At 42.9% G+C, this 19,878-nt stretch overlaps 1 protein-coding gene across 1 annotated transcript in view; it reads left to right on the forward strand.

Annotated features, from left to right (window-relative positions):
- Positions 1–19,878, forward strand: part of Rerg (RAS like estrogen regulated growth inhibitor) — a 110,937-nt gene that overhangs the window by 85,590 nt on the left and 5,469 nt on the right. Inside the window, exon 3 of the mRNA XM_075982465.1 lies at positions 12,029–12,085. Within this exon, the coding sequence (XP_075838580.1) occupies positions 12,029–12,085 (57 nt within the window). The remainder of the gene's footprint in view (positions 1–12,028; positions 12,086–19,878) is intronic.

The following is a 19,878-nucleotide window of genomic DNA, read 5'->3' on the forward strand; positions in this document are numbered from 1 at the left end:
CCAAGAGACACATGTGGACTATGTGATGGACTGATGGATGAACGGAAGAATAAAGGATGATGTGTGTGTAAGTGTGTGTGTGAGTGTGTGTGTGTGTGTGTGTCTGTGTGTGTGTCTGTGTGTGTGTCTGTGTGTCTGTGTGTGTAAAACGCTGGCTGGATGGTAACTCTGATGTTTTCATTAATATCACATGCTCACCGTCTTCAAGCTTGATGTCATTCTTTAAAACACTCATTGATCTTCCAGAATGATGTCATTCTTCATCAAACCATTGTACTCATTCCTCTCCCATACTCTCAACTCCAAATCAGTGATCGTTTCTGGGCCAGATCAAGTGCAGTCATCTTCATCCCCAGGAACGTGTGTGTGGGCTCATGAACTCCAGAGTAGAACTGAGCTTCTCAGTGTGACATGAGTTTCTTTATATTCTGGGCTAAAAGAATTTCACAGCCCACCCCAACACGCATATATAGCTCCACCCACACAGCATTTGACCCATCCATGAACGTGTGATTCCCAGCTGAATGTGGCTCTTCTGCATTGTCACTATTAGACATGTCAAGTCTCTACTTGACTTTCTCTCTAGAAGTGAGCAAGCTTTGACTCATCCAAGCCTCAACTCACAATTTAGCTCTAATATGATATCATCTTGCCTGTGGAATCTTCTGTCTTGCTTTCTTTTGGTACTTTGCATGGGAGTCAATAAATGTGTATTGATTAAATATGAAAATTGCATATGAAAAAAAGAAAGTTTTAATAAAAAGGTGCGTGTGTGGAGAGTATGAGTATACATCTGTGTGCATGCACATGTGTGTTCACTATAGATAGAGGTCAATGTCAGATGTCTTTCTCAATTGCTCTTCACCTTATTTTTTATTTTGTTTTATTTTGTTTTTTTTGAGACAAGAGTTTTTCTGTGTAACAGTCCTAGCTGTCCTGGAACTAGCTCTTGTAGAAGAGGCTGGCCTCAAACTCACAGAGATCCACCTGCCTCTGCCTCCCGAGTGCTGGGATTAAAGGTGTGCGCCACCACCGCCCAGCTTCTTGTTTTAGTTTTCATATGTGTGGGTATCTTGCTGGCAAGCACGCCTGGGCACCAGATCTGCTGGAACTGTACTTACAGCTGGTTGTGAGCTGACTTGTGATGGAGATATAGACACATACCACCATGCCAGCCTTTCACGTGGGTGCTGGGGATCCTTGTGTGGCAGGTTCTTTACTCCACCATCTTCCCAAACCTAAAGAACTCTCAAAGGACTGAAGCTGGTTATCAGTAAACACATCTGAAATTTGATTTCTGTGTCTGGATCTTTTGATGATCCTTGCTCCTTAAGTCCTGGCATTTCAAATCAGGCAGTTCTTACCGGTCCACCTCCAGTCTAGCCAATGTTTCCTTCCAACATAGTTCATCAGTTCAGAAGTTACTTTTTTTCCTTTGATAAGTCTATGAAATTTCAAATTGGCACGTCATTGGTCTCAAGCATTGCCAAAGCCTGATAACCCAAAGCTTCAAAGAGCTGCCCTCGCTCTATAGGGCAGACCACACCAGGTTCTGTGCCGGGACATCAATGCTTCTGTCCTTCCCTTGAGGCACAATGGCTGCCGTGTCTTGTAGGAGGAAAGAACAGTCACAAAAAGTTCCACCCCAACCCAAAGGAAGAGTAGGCACATAGAACATGGGGTCGAAGAAAGACCCAGGTCTGGAAGAGAAGAATGGTGGGTGGCCCGGAGCATGAGGAGGCAGGGATATTCAAGGTGAAGCTTTGATTTGACCTGGACTGACAAAGGTGGAGGTGAAAGGGGAGGAGGTGCACAGTTAAGATATTCATCTGAAGTTTGTGGGTATGCAGGGGTCCTGAGGATGAGGATGGCTGGATTTGAGCTGCTCCCAAGACGAGCTCTAATTTGTTATGGAGAGTGAAAGAAAGAGATGAGTGGATGTGTTGTCCACAGAATGAAAGCCTGAGACAGTACGTGCCTGTGATCCCAGAACACAGGAGGCTGAGGCAGGAGGATTGCCACATGGGGGTTTCAAGCATGACCCTGCCACAGAAGAGAAGAGAGGAGAGGAGAAAAAAGAAAGGAGAGGGGAGGGAAGGGAAGGGGAGGGAAGGGAAGAGGAGAGGAGGGAGAAGGGGGAAAATAACTTTGGAGGTATTTTATTGTTTTTTGAGGAGAAGTATAGTAAGAAAATTTCTTAAGTCTCTGTGACGCTGAACTTGAACACATGACACTACCGAAAGCTGTAGGTAGAGAATTACCAATCACCCGCCTCTACCTCTACGCCAGAGCAGAAGCATCAGTTAGCCCTTCATAAAGTGTGACTCCAGGTTCACGTCTCGTGTTTCACACTCTGGAGATCACAGACGGTATTCCTCTGCGGCACCAAGGTGAGCCGAGCTCCCCAGCATCTGCCCTTGCTTCTTTTCTCCAATGAGAACACCGTGACAGTGGGACCTGGGCTATGGGTTAGTTTGGACCTGAGGCATGTTCTAGATCAGTCACTCCACCATGGTCACCCCCGTCTTAGCTTTTCCCAGGGCATGTGAGAGAGCGAATTCTCAAGTCTATAAGGATAAAAACCATATGTTGTTTTCTTTGCTGAGACGGTTGCCTAAAATGGTTCCTGACATTTTATTTATTTAATTTTTTTTTCTGAAAGAAACTGGCCAGGAGACCACAGTTCAGCTCGTATTGCCTGATATCTGCTCCATTACGTACTTCCTGTCTCCTTTGGTCTGTTGCATGAATAAAAAAAAATATTCGAAGAGAGAAACAAAAATCTTTCTTATCTTAAAGTTTCCTTTTTGCTTCTCAAAATTTATAATCTCTTGCTGTGTTGCCATGGTTTTGGGTTATGGTGATTTTCTTCAGTAAAGAAGAAATCCCAGTCATGAACCAAAAATGCAGTTCCCAAAGCCTGCTTCTCGATAGGGTGTACACTCATATCGAAAAAAATCTCAACCATGTAGAATTAAGTCATGTGTGGAAATATTAAAATTTAGTAGTAACTATTGCATATTGCTAAAAGTATGTGCTTTGAGATTTAAAAAGTTACTGAACTCTGTCTTGGCTCCTCCATTTAGCTTCTCTGCAAATACAAAAAGTTAATCTTATTTCTTTTCATGTTCTTTTTGTATAAAATAGAAGCATTAATTCCCACTTTCAAGAGCTTGTATGATAAGTAAATACGTTTGTGATCAATACCCATTATGTACTTGGCTCCCGTTGAATGTTCAGAAAGTGTCATTGGTGTTGAATTTAAAACATTCCTAGAACCTCTCTAACGTAGTCAAGGAGTGTATACACTTCAACAGAACAGCTAATTTGATTAATGAATGGCAATTAAGTTTCATATAATTGAGTCATGATAATCCACAGTCATCATCTCCTGGGTCCTCAGTGGGTGTTCTTTTGGGAAGAATGCCCATCTCAGTTTTTTTCTGAAAACCTTTGGCTAGTGTAAGGCTAACAGCTGTGGATGGCAATGATGGTGGTTCCTCGCTGACCTATGGGAAGAGGTACAGTGAGTCCTGCAATTCTGATCAATCAGATTAGCAAAGCTAAGTGGACCAGGTGGACATTGGTACCAGTGGCCAGACCTGAGAAGCGGTTGATGATAGGTGGACCTGATGGGCATCAGAACTGGTGGCCAGACCTGAGAAGGGGTTGATGGTAGGTGGGCCAGATGGGCATCAGAACCAGTGGTTAGACCTAAGAACAATAAATATTTACAAAGTCGTTGTGTATATTCTGTGATAGAGAAGAAATGAATGGCAGGAACACAATAGAGGAAGTGATGTCCTTGCAAGGTCAGGGAATTTTAAATGGGAGGTGACTGCTGTGGGTTGTATAGTACCATCATGTGTCTGCTGTGCCTTGTATGTCCTTCGTCCTCCCTCACTTGACGGTGGTCCAGTCTTTACTGCCTACTTACCATGCTGATCAGTTATTAGCTTGTCGGAATTTTAAGGAAGCTAAATTAAAATAAAATTGGCGTAGGAGGACTGACTTTGAAAGCAACCCTCCCCCCGATCCCCACCAATGCCATGGCACTCTTGCATAATATTTAAAATATTCAACCCCAAAGAAAATAATTAAGTCAACTAAATGTAGATGGTGAGGCAAAGCAGTGTGGAAGGATTGGCACACCACGTGTGTGTATCAGTGTGCAATGGCTTATAGAAGTAAAAGCGTGTCTTTGCTCCACACTGAGAAAAACAGGACGATAACGAACACTCAACCTCACGTCTAGAAAAGTGAGTTTTCTTAGAGATATTTCAGGCGATATTTTCATCATGGGTTTGATTCTTTTATAACCAAAGCAATGTGGAGCAAAACCATGCAATGTCTTGGTTGCCCACCCCGAGCCAAGATGGAACAATGTATGCAGGTAGCATGCGTGTAAGCACACTTGTTCATATAACTTCCGTATGGCATCCTCAGGAAAGTTTTCATCCAGAGAGCACAGTGACAGCAGAGCGGTGCAGCAATCTCTGGCAGCGCTCTCTTTATCTGAACCCCAGTGGCTGAAAACTCGAGGACCCTGAAGTCGGGGGCCCTCAGAGGAGAAATGTGGGCCTAGTGAAATGGCTTATGTGGGTAAAGATGCTTGCTGCCCAGGCCGAAAATCTTGGAAGGACAGAACTGACTCTCAAAATTCTCTGGCTTCCCCAGATGCACACATACAGATGTGCATGCGTGCACGCACACACACACACACACACACACACACTAGAAATAAATAAATAAATGGCCAAGCAATGGTGGTGCACACCTTTAATTCCAGTGGGTAGCAGAGGCAGTCAGATCTCTGTGAGTTCAAGACCAGTCTGGTCTACAGAGTGAGTTCCAGGACAGACTCCAAAGCTACACAGAGAAATCCTGTCTCGAAAAACCAATAAATAAATAAATGTAATCAAAAGCTGTAAAAAGGCATGTGTAAATGATCTGAGCTTTAATTTCTTCATGCTGCACAGCCATATATACCAATATCCTCCTGCCATGAGCAAGTGGGGAACACAGTTGTGCTGGCAAAGGCCTAGCACAGTGTCTGAGTTTCCAGTGCATGCTCAGTAGATTAGATTGGTGATATTAACACGACTGCATTCTTGAGCCTTTCCCATTATACTTTTTATGACACCGTTTCAATCAAGGCTGTGCTTGGCCAACCACTGAGGGGGAGATGAAAACCCTCATCTTTCTCTTGCATTAGTTTTAGTGCTTGCTTTATTATGACATGGTAACTACAGACCATAAATTCAAAGTGAATTTTGTACACAGAGCAATTTTACATTGATCTTGCAAACCATGTAGGTGCCATGGCCTCGGGTGTTTGCTGGTATTAAAGTCAGATAATCACGCAATAGGTGCTGAGGAGGAAGGGAGCTGGGAAGAGAGATCCCCTGTGGGTACAGTCTCATTTCAAGAAACTCCATGCTTGGGATACTGGGTCAACTCATTCTAATGCCCTCCTTCAGCTTTAAGCTTACAACTTTTGTTGAACGGTAACAAGCTTGGTTGTTAGTTAAATTGGGGAAAATTGATTTAAAAAAATGGTCAAGAGTTCTTACCCCAAAACTAGTGGTCCACAGAGGTGCTATGCAATAGAAGGTTCCCCTTCTACTTTGTGTAACAAAAATTGTATTTGTTTCTCACAGAGCATTTGAAGGTTTTTATGGCAGTAGTTAGTAAAAAGTGTAGAAGCCATTACAAAGTGATGTGATCTTATGTGTTTCTAGAATGTTGAATGTTTCACGGAGGACTCGCGGGTTATAACGTGAATACAAGAATTCACTTATTTGTAACCAACCCTTTCACTCCTGCATGAGTTAGGAAGTAGAAGCACTACCTTAGAGCCTAAATTAAATTAAGGGTTTCCACTGGGGTGTGACGAGGATAGTGGACACACTCAGAAAGGGTGCCTGGTGACCAGGTGGGAAGCGGGAAGCAGCAATGGTTATTGGAGCTTTGACCTGGGGGCTGACAAGATGGCTCAGTGGAGAAGGTGCTTTCTGCCAAACCTGAGGAACCGAGTTCAATCCCCAGAGTCTGCATGAAAGGAAGCTGAGAACTGAACCACCACGGGCTGTACTCTGAACTTCACATGTGCTGTGTGGCACATGTATACACACACACACATTCACACACACACACACACATAGCATAAATAAATATGAAACATTCAAAACTTTGGCCTGGGTATTTTCAACACTTCATGTAGGTTTTTCAGCCCCATGCATGTGTGTTATTTTTCTCTACTGCTCTATAGTAAATGCTTATTCTCCCATGCCACTGAGGTTAGAGTCAATCGGTTGTACAGCCAGATCTGCATGCCCGAGGCCCTGCAGGGTTGAGCAATCACATCTTTATAGGCGATCGCCTGCCCTCTTGCATCTTAAACAGACAGCACAGAAACTGCAGATCACGGCCACTGTATGAACTAACTGTTCAACGGGAGCCTGCACAGTGCCCTCTGGAGGGTCTGCCTGTGTTGTTGTGGGATCAGACTCTTGTAAGTATCGGTGTGAGCTTGCATTTGACCTGATCCGTTTACTTCTGGCTAAAAAGATTTATCATATCGAACACAAAACAAGAGGAAAAGTCAGAGTTCTGTGGGAAGCAAAGATTGCAGTCTTGCACTGGGCTTCAGAAAACCAAACAAACTCACACTCTGCCTGAGATGTGGGGATAGAGAAAGTGATAAAATTAAACTGGCCTTTGTAGTTAACAGTAGCTTTCGTGGGAGGAGGCAGTGCTGGGAACTAAGTCCTGGGCTTTGCACATTCCACAAAAACACTCTACTACTGACTCACACACACCCTCAACTCTTACTCAAACGTTTAAAAGATATTTTCAACACTGTTTATTGTTAGCGTGTGTGCACTTGTATTGGAGCACACCTGTCAGGGCACACATGTGGCAGTCAGAGGACAACTTCATGGAACTAGTTCTTTCCTTCCACTTTCATGTGTGGGTTCCAGGGCCCCAGCACAGGTCACTGGGCTTGAACAGCCGTCACCCTCATCCTCTGGCTGCCTCTCCAGCCCCAGACAGTGCATATTAATAAGCTATAGAATAACAAATGTTATTGTCATCATGAAAAAGACCTTATATGCCTCCGCTATGCTGCTAGAGCCCCTAACGTCATATACCCACGTCACCTCTTAAGGGAAGATTTATACAAAAGTGGCATGGCACCATTGGGATTCCTCTGCGACTGGTTTCTCTGCTGTGTCTTTCAGTGATGGCTTGTTACTTCCCTTTTGAGGATGAGTCATCATTGTTACCATCACCGATGCTGGTTTTTCATCTACCTAGTAAGGATCTTTTTATCTACCAAGAACCACTCTAGACACCGGGAAACTGATGAGCAGAATGAATCCCACGCTCTCGCAGAATATGCATTTCTAAAGAAATGGCCAAGCAACATAACAGCAACAGCAACAGTAACAGTAACAATAATAATAATAATAATAGCTCCGTGTAATATAGTTGCTCTGTTCCTCTTAATATCAGTAGGTGGTTGTTGTAGTTAATAGCAGCTATGGCTCTGTCATGAGCAGCAGTGCATCATGGGGCAATGGTGCAAAACTGCCTTCCCTCCGTCTGTGCCCACTATTGCTCCTTCTCCACGAGCCACACTGCCCAGGCCACGCTCTGGGACCATGCCACTCACATTTCCCTGTCTCAGGGCCTTGCCCTTCCTTCTGTCTGAAGTATTATCCCTTCAGATATCTTCTCTTATACATTTCAAAACTCCCTTATCACAAAGGACTACAGGAGCTGGAAAGGCTGCTCAGTGGTTAAGGGCACTTGCAGCTCTTGCAGAATACTCAGGTTTGATTTTCAGAACCCACATCAGGTGTCTCACAGTTGCCTGTAACTCCAGTTCCAGGAATCTGATGCCCTCTTCTGGTCTTTTTGAGTACCTTCATGCAGATGATAAACAGACACACACACACACACAAACACAAGCGCATAAAATCAAAAGAAAAATATCTTTTTGAAAAAGGATCACATGCAAAGCAGTGATAGCATGCAACTTTAATCCCAGCACTTAGAAGGCAGAGGCAGGCGGCTCTCTGTGAGTTAAAGGCCAGCCTGGTCTACGAAGTGAGCTCCAGGACAGCCAGAGCTGTTATACAGAGAAACCGTATCTCAAAAGACCGAAAAAAGGGAGAGGATCACCTTTGCCACTCCCTTAAATAGCATCCCCCACTTCTTCAAGTATTGCTTAGTTATGATAAAAGAAAAAATAGATATAAATATTGTAACTGTAATTCTTGCTTGATACCTGTTTCGTTATATGTAATTTTACTATGTTAAAGTTAAAACCTTCCTTTTATTTAGACAAAAAGGGGAATATGATGTAGGAAATCCTTCTGTATATGTGCTGCTTTTATTGGTTAATGAATAAAGAATCTGCATTGGCCTGTGATAGGGCAGAGCATAGCTAGGCAGGGAACCTAAACTGAATGCTGGGAGAAAGAAGGCAGATCAGTGAGAAGCCCTGTGGCTGCCGCAGGAGACAGATGCCCCTGCTGGAGCCACGACCTCATGGTGCATAAATTAATAGGTATGGGTTGATTTAAGATGTAAGAGTTAGCTAGAAATATGCATAAGCTAGTAGGCCAAGCAGTGCTGCAATTAATAGAGTTTCTGTGTGATTACTTTGGGTCTGGGCAGCCGGGAAACAAACAAGCAGTCTCCGTCTACAGTCATGGAGCATCTATGACAAAGATGTTGCATGACATGGGCTTTGTTGAATCTTAGCACACGGAGGCTGCTCCAGTGAATAGAAGCAGCCCAACAGCCAGGGGGCAACGGCAGTATCAACCGGTAAAGCAGAAAATAAAATATGCATGGGTGAGGGCTGATATCATATATAAAAATCATATTCCACAATGAAATTTGTAAAAAAAAAAAAAAAGAAAAGAAAAGAAAACTCTGGGGGCTAAATAATTCTGGTGACCCTTGAAAATGCAGAGTCGCTTGGGCATCTTGGACACAGTTTAGAGAATAATTAAACATTTAACAGACAGTTCATCACAGTGTAAAATTACCATTTTATTCTTTATGCCAATCAAATTAAAATGTTATAGAAATAGAAATCTAAAAATATGTCATTTTGTCTTTCCCAAAATTAATTCATAAGGAAAAATAGGAACACCTGAGAACACATCTCTGATAAATGTGTGTCACTGTTTCTGCGTACTTTACTGGTATTTGAAATAGATTAGTTTGTTAAATGCATGCTCCCATTGTTAGAAATAATCGCTGTGTGCAGTTGTGTAAGAAGAATATTGACCTTGCTAGATTGGCCACACTACCAGAAGTAGGTTACTCTGTATAGTTGGCAGTAGGAATTCAGCCAGTATCCGAAGAGTCAACAGGAACAGCCTGCCAACAGCAGATAGGTTGTCTTGAAGGTAGATGAAACCTGTACTTTATTATTGTTGTTGTTGTGTGGTATGTGTGTATGTGTGTGGACATGCACATGCTGTTGTGTTTTTGTGGAGGTCAGAGGACAACTTTCAAAAGTTGTTTCTTTCCTTCCACCAAGGGATCCATGGGTCAGACTCAAGTCCTGAGGCTTGGGCCCTGAGCTATTTTATCCTCTGAGCCATCCTTTCAGCCTCAGTTATGTTGTTATGAGTACAAGAAATTTCTTTGGAGTTAACATATCCAAATTCCTCCTGTATTTTAGACAAGTTTCTTGAGAGGGTGACAAGTCTTTGCTGGAGTATAAGTGACAGCGTGGAAGAGCAGTGTGTCATTAAGCATAGTCCCAGTGACCGTAACTGAAGGACAAAGTTACATTATGTAAAATCCATCTATACATATTCAAAACCTTCAAACATTCAACAGTAACAGCATTCTGGATGTCTTTTGCATATCTTCCTTATAGCTTCAAGCTGTATTGCCAGCCCAGACATCGTCAAATGATGCAATTATTCTCAGCATATTTGATTTTGAAAGGCAGTGAAGTGTCTAATGTAGTTCAGAAATACTTTGAGAAATGATTAAATTTTAAGTGGTTTTGGAATTGAGAAACGCCAGTTATATTTTGAATAAGTCATTCCTTATAGATACAAAACACTTTTTATAGATTGGCCTTTAAAGCTAAAATAAGCATTCTAACTAAAGATAGGGTCTTTAAATACCTTGGCCAGCTCTGTTTGCTAACATTGTTTTGTTTTTGAGACAGAGGCTTGCTATGTGGACTTGGTTGGCCCAGGACTCAGAGAAACCCACCTGCCTCTGTCTCCCAAGCGCTGAGATTAAAGCAATGTGCCTCCATACCTGGCTAACATTGTTCATTTTTAAAGGAGAAAAGTATCTGTCTGTACTTATTGTTTCACACGTGTAAAAACCAACTTAAAAATAAAAGCCTTCTTCTCGAGAGAATTCACAGAGACAGATGGAGGGCGCAGCTGAAACCACAAGTCCACTCCCCGTGGGAAGGATGACAGGGTCAGTGGCCATGCCACTTCAGGCTCTGGACGTATACTGGCTCTAACCAAGTCTCATGCTCTGCAATTAAGAAAGAATATTGCTATTTCCCCTCATTGGTCACCCGCAGCGAATTCACATATAAGTAAGTGAGTAAGGACTGTTTGTCAGTGTCCATGTGGCACTGTGCACTGTGGCAGCTCACGGGAGACACAAACAGGAAAGAGGCATGCTTCTCTGCTGACCCTAAAAGTGACGACAGACGCCATGGACCTAGCCTCCCCGCGCCCCTTCCAGTTAGCTTTGTTCCTTCAAGGAATACTTGTGAGCAGTTCATTGAAGGTGTTTCTGTGAAAGTAAAGATATAATTGGTATTTTAAACTAGTAGCCATGATTATTTGAGTTAAGTTCAGTGGCTTCTCAGAGAGACCATCTAGGGCCTTCAAAGAGATCAGGTGCTGGTGCAATTATTTGTCAAATAGTTTGAAAGTGCTGGTTTTCTTACCAAGGATTCTTTGTCTATCTTTACTGTCTGTGATGGCCTCCTTCACAAACCTTCTCAAGTTTGGCAAGCACTCTTGTGAACTGCAATGGGATGTAACTCTCTGACATGAGTCCTGTCAACTTTCAGGACAACAGTGTCCACATGGTTAAGCATATTTTGCTTTGTTTTTTCTTATTTTAAGACAGGGACTATTTATTTAGCTCAGGCTAACCTGGAAGTTGCTATGTAGGCCAAGGCATCCTCAAACACACTATCCTCCTGCCTCACTCTGCCCGTGCTGGGCTTGCAGGGACGTGACAACATTACTGACCGCCACTTCTCTTTATCCATGCCCATAGTTACAGTCGAAGAGCATCCAGATTGCCTATGACTTAAAATAAGTGCAGGACAATGGAGAGATTATAGACGTTTCTTTGAGATGGGCTCTATACCAAACAACCTGGAACAAAGCAGCCAGCAAACCCCTGTGATCTTCCTGTCCTTGGTCCCTCTCTCCTCCCTGCGTGTCTGGGGATACAGGCATGCATGGCCACATCCAGCTTTTTCTACATGGGCGCTGGGATCAGAGCTTAGGCCCTCATTCTCTTACAGCACTCTTTGGCACTGTCTGATGAGCAATCATGAATTCCTAAGTCTCCGTTCTGGAGCGCTAGATGTCTTTAACACTGTATCTTTTCATCCCAGTAATGGTGGTCCCCGTTATTTTAGCTCACCTGTGTGGATCTCTATTAGGACTCGAACTCTAAAGACTTGTAATGGGGCACTTTGCATCTGAATTAAAGGCTTTGTTGACATTTTTGTGTGTGCATTTTCACACTGTGCTGGTTGGTTGGCTTGACACCTATGACTAGAAAAATAAATCTAAGCTGTAGATTTGTGAATGACAAGCATGTTAAAAACACCACCCAAGTCTGAGGCCACCATACGAATTGGAAGTGCATTGCAATAGTCACAGGTGAAGGGAATATCAAACGGGTGTGGTGTTGTATGAATCTCTCCTCCTTCTACAGATGGATAAGAACTCCAGCAAGAGCGCACGGTTGACATATTGTTCTTTTTCTTCCACAGCTATTGTAGTGAGATTTCTGACCAAACGATTCATCTGGGAATATGATCCGACCCTCGGTATGTCAAACATTATATCTTCACCTCCCCCTCCAACATGTTTATGGCCCTGAAAAGAGGAGAGCATGTCTGTGGTACCCTCGTTAATCCCCCTTTGGCTGTTTTGAAAGCATAATGTTTAATTTGTCATGCACGAAACCCTCCTAGAGGCCTGCAGTGTGCATCATATCCTATGTTTCAAGCCCTGCAGGACCTAGTGCATTAAATAAAGAAGTTAAATCTATCCTCGGTGAAGAAACAAATGGGTTCAACAGGATGCTCGCTCTCCCATCCAATATGCCACCTTGTCTTACTGGGAGGGAGACAGGGTGACTCTGGTAGCATTTGGGATGGGACAGAAGGGTATGCTTAAGAGAGTGCCCCCATAAGAGCAAACATCTGAGCACTGATTAGGGAAGTGGGAGCAGAAAACCTTATCTCATCACTTTAGCTTCCAAAGGTAAGAGCAAAGAGGTGTTTGTGGGTAGAAAAGGCAGAAACTGTTTATAAATATGGGTGAAGACTACTCCTAGGCACTTCTGTTCTGATGGTTTTTTTTTTTATTTTTTTGTTTGTGTGTGTGTGTGTGTGCGCGCGCGCGCGCGCGTGCTTGCATGTACACGTGTGGTGGTATCCATGTATCATAGTGTATGTGTGGAGGACAGGGGACAATTGGCAGGCATCAGTTCTCTTCTTCACCTTATGGATCCCAGGGTTCAAACTCAGGTTCTCGGGCTTGGTAGGAAGTGTCTTTCCCCACTGAACCATCTTGCCAGTCCCTCTGTTTTGGTTTTATGGTTTTTGGTCCATAGGTCTTGTACGTAGTATTGGGTTTGACATAGGTAATTCCCTGCAAATGTATCATGCAGGAGATTGCATATGCAGTCCAAAGGAAGTTTATCCCTTGCACTTCGCTCATTCCACCAACTATGAACGACCTTCTATGCATTTGCCCTGTAGTTCAGAGAGACCGGTTGACTGATCTGGGGTGGGGCTGCGTTTCTTATGCACAAACAGGTCAACAATTGGGTGTCTCCCTCTATCTCTCTCCACTCTGTTTTTTGAGACAGGATCTCTCACTGTATCTGAAGCTTACCATTTCTGTTAGACCCGCTGGCCAGCCTTCAGGATCCTCCTGTCTGGTCCCCCACCCCCCAGTGCTGAGATTATAGAACTATGCCACTATAACTGAATACTTCTATGGGCTCTAGGGATAAAATCCCAGGTCTACGCTTCACCCACTGAGCCATCTCTCCGCCTCACTGCTCTGCTGTTTTGACCTAGAAGTCCAGAAAAGAGCCAGAAAATAAATAACCATAGTCAGATGTGGTGGGGGAAGTGAACAACGAAGGAATAGACAGATGCCGATTTATTTCTTTAGTGCTCAACTTTATAATCCATTTGGAACTTATGTTAGAGAGGGGTAGATGGTGAAGACTCAGTAATTGTTTTCAAATCATTGATCATGTTTTCTGTCATCAGTTATACAGCTCTGACCTCTTCACGTGACTTCTAAGACCATCTTCAGATACCAAGTCATTTGTAGTGAAATGCAATTTAAACATCCAATGTCATTCTCTTATTTACTTATTTCTGTTTATTTTCATCATATGTACTATTTGTCTGTGCTGCTATGTGCACTTCCCACAGGCCTATGCAGTGTATTGAACATTCCCATCTCCCCAGATTCCTTCTCCTCTTTCTTTTTCTTTTTTCTTTTTTAACCAATCCTGCCTCCTGTTAGTTCCCTTCATTCCTCTGGACAGTTTTTCCTCCACTTTCATGCCATATAGACCTACATGGTTTTATACATCTCTATAAAAATCTATGAACCACAAGTGAGGGAAAAAACCCTATGGATCTATCTCTGAGGATGCCTTGGTTTGTTCAGTATAATCATCTCCTCTTGCATCCATTTTCCTGAGAATGGCATCTCTCTGTTCCTCTGGGTGAGTCAAAAGCATCCAATTGTGTGTGTGCAGACAGTTCCTTTGTCTATGCTCCCATAACAAAGTCATTGTGAAGGGCAACGAGCCCCTCCAGCAGCTCCACGCTGTAGTTTGATGGGAAAAATGCATCTTCCTCCTCCACTCTCTGATGTTATCTTGGCTGTTCTCAGCAGTGGATTTTCTAGATCAGCTTCAGAGACTGTGATAGCATGGCATGACTGATTGGAACTGACCGAAATCCTAAGTCGTTACTGGAACCTCATATTTTATGATAATCAATCTTTTAAACAGGAGTTTGACTTACATCCATTTTAAGGATCCTCCTCTGCCTTTGCTCTTTAAAAAACAGTCACGAGTGACTCTGTTAGTAAATACATCATCATAATTTTCCAGATTTGTATCTGGATAGAAATACTTCCAGGTAACTCTGTGAAAATTCAAGGGAGAATGAAAAGTTATATGCTAAGACAGTAACATTAGCTATTGAATGAGATGGGAAAGCAAGGTAATGGTTTCTCATTTTTTGTTCATCTAAATATATCTTTCTAACACAAAACAGGAAAAGAAACTGAAAAAAAAGACTCCCATATGAAATGCAATATGTCTTAATTAGGGTTTCTATCGCTATGAAGAGACACCATGAACACAGCAACTCTTGCAAAGAAAACTTTTAATTGGGGTGGCTTACAGTTTCAGAGGTTCAGTCCATCGTCATGGTGGGAATCAAGGTGGCATGTAGACACACATGATGCTGGAGAAGGAACTGAGAGTTCTTCCATCTTGACCCGCAGGCAGCAGGGAGTCTTCTGTCTTAAGGGTGTGACATGAGCAAATGAGAGACCTCAAAGCCCGCCTCCACAGTGACACACTTCCCCCAGCAAGGCCACACCTCCTAACAGTGCTGTGCCCTTCAGGGGCCATTTTCTTTCAAACCATCACACAATGCTTCCCTGGCTTAAGTATAAAAAGAACTAAATTTAACATTTTAAATTTCTGAAATTATTTTATAGGCGTGTATTATGGAATATATCTGTTGGTAGGAAAGTACAGAATGTACACTTGGATTTGTCACTTTCTTCCCAGTACATTTTTTTATATTACCATAGGGTTAAGGAGAGGAATAATTATTTCTTGAGAAAACATGCTTCTAAATATTCTTGTTTCTCAATTTCTCAAGCATACTTATGAATATAAACATACCGTGAGGTTGAGGTAGTCTATTCGGATATAAGATGAACCTGACTGTTAAAAGGGGTCATTATCTGTTGTCTTTCCCCGCTGTGTAAATACTCTCTCTTGTATTTCTTCCATTTCCATAAGTTTTACAGTGATTCTTTGGTGCTTTCCACTCTCATAGGAGTTCAGAGGAAAGCTAGTTACTCCCCACTCTACCCACATATCACAACAAAAGATGAAACTTACAAAAAAATACATTTTTTTTTAGCTCTCTCTGGGTGTGTTTTAGTAACTAACGCAAGTATTTCTAATTAGTCTTGGGTGAAGCCTTTCCCTTTTCTTCTGTTCATTCAGAACAGCAGCAGCTATAAATAGGAAAGAGCCTACACTGCTGTCTGCAGGCATCCTTCCCCAGGAAGCATCACATCGCAGCTTAACCTTGCATCGTGCTGCTCAGCAAGGACCCTGGCTGCTAAGCAACCAGAGCCTTCCTCCACTCACGAGAAACAGGTGCATGACTCACTGGAAGGGGACGCTGCCATTAGCTCGCACACTGCAGAGACCTGTGTGGGCGTGTGCATTGGAAGCCCCTTAATTTTCTAGCATACCGGAAACCTCAATCCAGTGGATTCGAGAGAAATTAGCATTTCTTGGGCTTACTGTCTTATTCCTATAGGGAAAGACTGGGTCTTTGTGGAATTCACGGTTAATTTGCAAATTTCAAAACAACCGGCAGCCATGATTTACATTACAAAACAGAGCGGCATATTTGTGAAGGAGGAAGAGGAAGGAGGATGGGAATTCAGTCTCTTGAGGAAGTGGGTTTCTTGGTTTTGGTCTTTCGTTGTTGTTTCATGAGTAGCTGGAAACTAAGAACACCATCCCACATATTAACAAGACGGAATAGTCACCGCTCTCTGAAGCAGTCCTCCAAAGAAAACGCTTTGCACTTTGTCCCAACGGGTTTTCTATTGCTGTGATAAACACCATAACCAAAAGCAACTTGGCAAGGAAAGAGTTTATTTGGCTTCTGTGTTCCAATCACAGCTTCACCCTGAGGCAAGCCAGACAGGAAATCAAGTCAGAAACCTGAAGCATAAACCTTCCCCATGGCTTGCTCAGCTATCTATCCAATACAGCTCAGGCCCATCTGCCTAGGGGTAATACCGCCCCCAGTGGGCTGGGCCCCGTCAATAGGCACCAACTAGCAATCCGAAGTGCCTCACTGACATGCCCATAAGCCAATCTGATGGAAGCAACTCCTCATCTGGGGGTTTCTTCCTGAGGACAGCTGGGTTTGTGCCTAGTTTACAGTATCTAATCAGCAGAGTATTGTAGTGGCCAGTGACTCCAGGCTTCTAGACTTCAGACCAGTGATTTTCATGTTTGTTTTTGGTTGAATTTGTTTATGAAAGGGTCTATCTTGCTGATTCTAATTAGAGGTACAAGCGAAGGGCAGAAGGTGGGTGGAGGGAACTCGTACACCAGCATTCTTTTTTTCTTTTCTTTTTTTAAATGCAAATGTTTGAAGGCTGGAGTCTCAGAAAACCCCACAATCCTTTTATATGGAACAATTTTCATTTCCCATGGCTTTTTCTCCTCTCATCAGTGGGTGCTTGGCCAGATTCATCCCTGGTTTGTTAATAACACCGAAAGCTACCCCTGAAGATCATCAGAATTTGGATGTGGCCCATTTAATCAGGAAACGACCCCGATGGTGAGAGGTGGATTCTGACTTTGGACTAAACCGAATCCATAAATGTCTAGTCCCAATCAAGAATTGAATCCTTGCCTTTTAGGGTCATGTTACCCTCAAAGAATGTTGTGAGATGCAAGAGTGCAGAGAAAGGCTTGTAACCACGTATAATTGTGTGCGTGCCTGTGTGTGTACCTGCTCATTGGTGCATGTTGGAGGCCTGCAGAGAGGAAGAAGGGGTGCTGCTTAGTATATAGTACCACTGCCCTGGAACAAAGAAGATGATGCACATTGTGTTTGAAGTCAGGGTCAATGTCCTTTTGCACAGTAAAAGTTCAGCCAGGAACGAGGGAAGAACTCGGAGGACATAATAAGCCCACAGGCTCATTGATTCTGTGCTTGGTTCATCTTGCCTTCCTCATAGCTTCCTCTGCTTGGAAAGGCTCAGACAGAGAGGCAAGTTCTCTGAACTGGGCACCGAAATAGAAGTGCTCAGGCACTCCATAGAACTATTTAATAACCATACTGCAGGAAAATGGGAGATAGGTGTTTGATGAACAGGGCCAGAGAAGCAAGACCTCATCTAAGGTGACATGATGGGTTTGTAAGTCCAGCCAGAACCCATCTCAGAACAATTTCCACTCTAACATAAAGTCACGTTGCTAACTGCTGCTGTTACGGCACCAGCCAAGAAGCCATACGAATATGGTGAAATGTGCAAACACAACTTAATCCAAGGATTAACCACGTGCAAATAGCTGAGCGCCCAACCTTGCGAGTGTGCAAAACACACTATTTACAGAAATGTCTTGGGATGCATACTGTTTAAAGGTTTATTTTTATTATTTTTAGTTATATATTGGGGAGGATGAAATGTGCACATGAGGGCACTTGCCCATTGAGGCTAGAGACATCTGGTCAACCTAGAGAGGAGGTTGTCAGCTGCCCAAAATAAGGGTTTGGTACCAAGCAGAGGTGCTTTGGAAGCGCAATGTACACTTTTAACCACTGTTCCACCTCTCCAGATCCCTGAAGGCATGTTTTCCTCCATATATGGAAATCTGAAAGATACTTTTAATATACCTAATTCAATTATGAGAATTATGAGAATTCTGTTCATATATATATATATATATATATATATATATATATATATATATATATTTGAGTGCTTTTGGCCATAGATCAAACATACCCCCAGTCCAACAAAGAAAGTACTCATGTTACTGGTCTTGTTAGTATAAAGACAATAAAGCATATGTAAGCAGTCCAAACATATGTGTATCCTTTGATTGGTTTTTCTGTTTTGTTTTAGTTTTTGAGGTAAGGTTTCTCTAAATATCCCTGGCTGTCCTGGTATTCGCTATGTAGACCAAGCTGGCCTCACCACACCCAGCTTTCCTTTGGATTTTAAAATGAAGAGCAGAAATTATATGTTTGTTATTATCTCAGACAAGCTCACAAATTCATATCTGATATTTTTCTCGTTAGATAATATTTTCACTGTCTTGCATATAGGGAAATGAGTTCATAATGAGAGAACAAAGCATGAAGAAAAATGCTCAAAAGAGTGTGAAAACAGTATTCATCTTGAATAAAATTGGTCACCACCACCCGCTGCTGTGTCTGCAGCAGACATTCCCTCAGTTCCTGTGTGTCATCCCTTTGCTCAGTTAACAAACAGCCCAAAGGACCTCACAACTTCCTGCACACTCATTTTATTCTCTTCCCCACTGTGGTGGCCTTCTGCAGTCGAGACCAAGAGACCATTTGTCATGGGAGCCACAAAGAACAGCATCCTTTCCTTTGAGACACATTTTGGTGGCAAGAGATGGATAGGAGCCTGGGTTTTCGTTTTCCAGGCTGCAGGGCTGATGCCAGCCATTTGAAAAGGGGGAGAGTCAGTACAAAAGACACAGAACAGCCACAGCCTGGGGGAAGGATCAGAAGGGCGTGGATGCCTAGCATGTGTGCGGCCAGCTGGACTTCTCTTCAGGCCCAAAGACTAAAGAAGAAAGGAAACTGTTGGGGAAACACTTGCAGGGCAGTAGATGCTATAAATGGCATTTTAGAGCCTTCAATCTCCAGACTAGAACCTCTCATTTAACATAAAAGAGTGCAGGCCCAGGGTGCCCTTCAGATGAGACTCCACATGCTCTCAATGTGTGGGCCATGACTTCTAGGAGAGGGAGGAGGTGCAAAATACATTTCTTTGAGTATATTGAAATTAATCTCTCAAATGACAACTTTTCTAAAAAGGCTTGTGTTACGGAGGTTCTGGTGGTGATCATTCAAAATATTGTTGCTAGATAACTAAATCCTGCCCATAGCAAGCTTTCTTTCTCTATTTTATGCCTTAGATAGACTATTGTTTACTGTAAGGAAACAGGAAAGTGGTCCCCAAAGGCTGCAAAAGGTACTTGATAGGAAAAGAAAGAAGACCATTCATGCCATGGTGGCACACACCTTAATCCCAGCACTCAAAAGGCAGAGGTAGATGGAGCTCTGAGTTTGAGGCCAGCGTGGTCTACAGAGTGAGTTCCAGGATAGCAAGGACTAAACCTTGGAAAAGGAGAAACTGGGGAAAAATAAAAAAAAAAAAAAAACAAAGAAGGAAGGGAGGGAAGGAGGAAAGAAAAGAAAGAAACAAAGAAAGTCTGGAAGGTGGTGAGGTGTGCTAAAGAAATGAACAAACAAAAGCATTGATTTCTAGTCTCATCCCCCAAGAGAGGCAATGCCAGGCTCGTGTACATGCTTGTTTAGATGTTTCAGTGATTGGCCTGCACAAATACCCAGTTAGTAATTGTGTTAGATGTCATGTCTTCTCTCCAGCACCCTCAGTGGAGATTTTTTAAGTCTGAATTCTTGATTTTATGGTCAACAATAGAATGAGCCTACAATTGTCTTCAAATTTTGTTTTCTTGTTACTACTTTTGTGTAGGAGGAGGGCCCGTCAGCAGCTCAGACCCGAAATAATCACACAGAAACCATAT

The sequence above is a fragment of the Microtus pennsylvanicus genome, chromosome 8, assembly GCF_037038515.1.
Source record: "Microtus pennsylvanicus isolate mMicPen1 chromosome 8, mMicPen1.hap1, whole genome shotgun sequence".
Lineage (NCBI taxonomy): Eukaryota > Metazoa > Chordata > Mammalia > Rodentia > Cricetidae > Microtus > Microtus pennsylvanicus.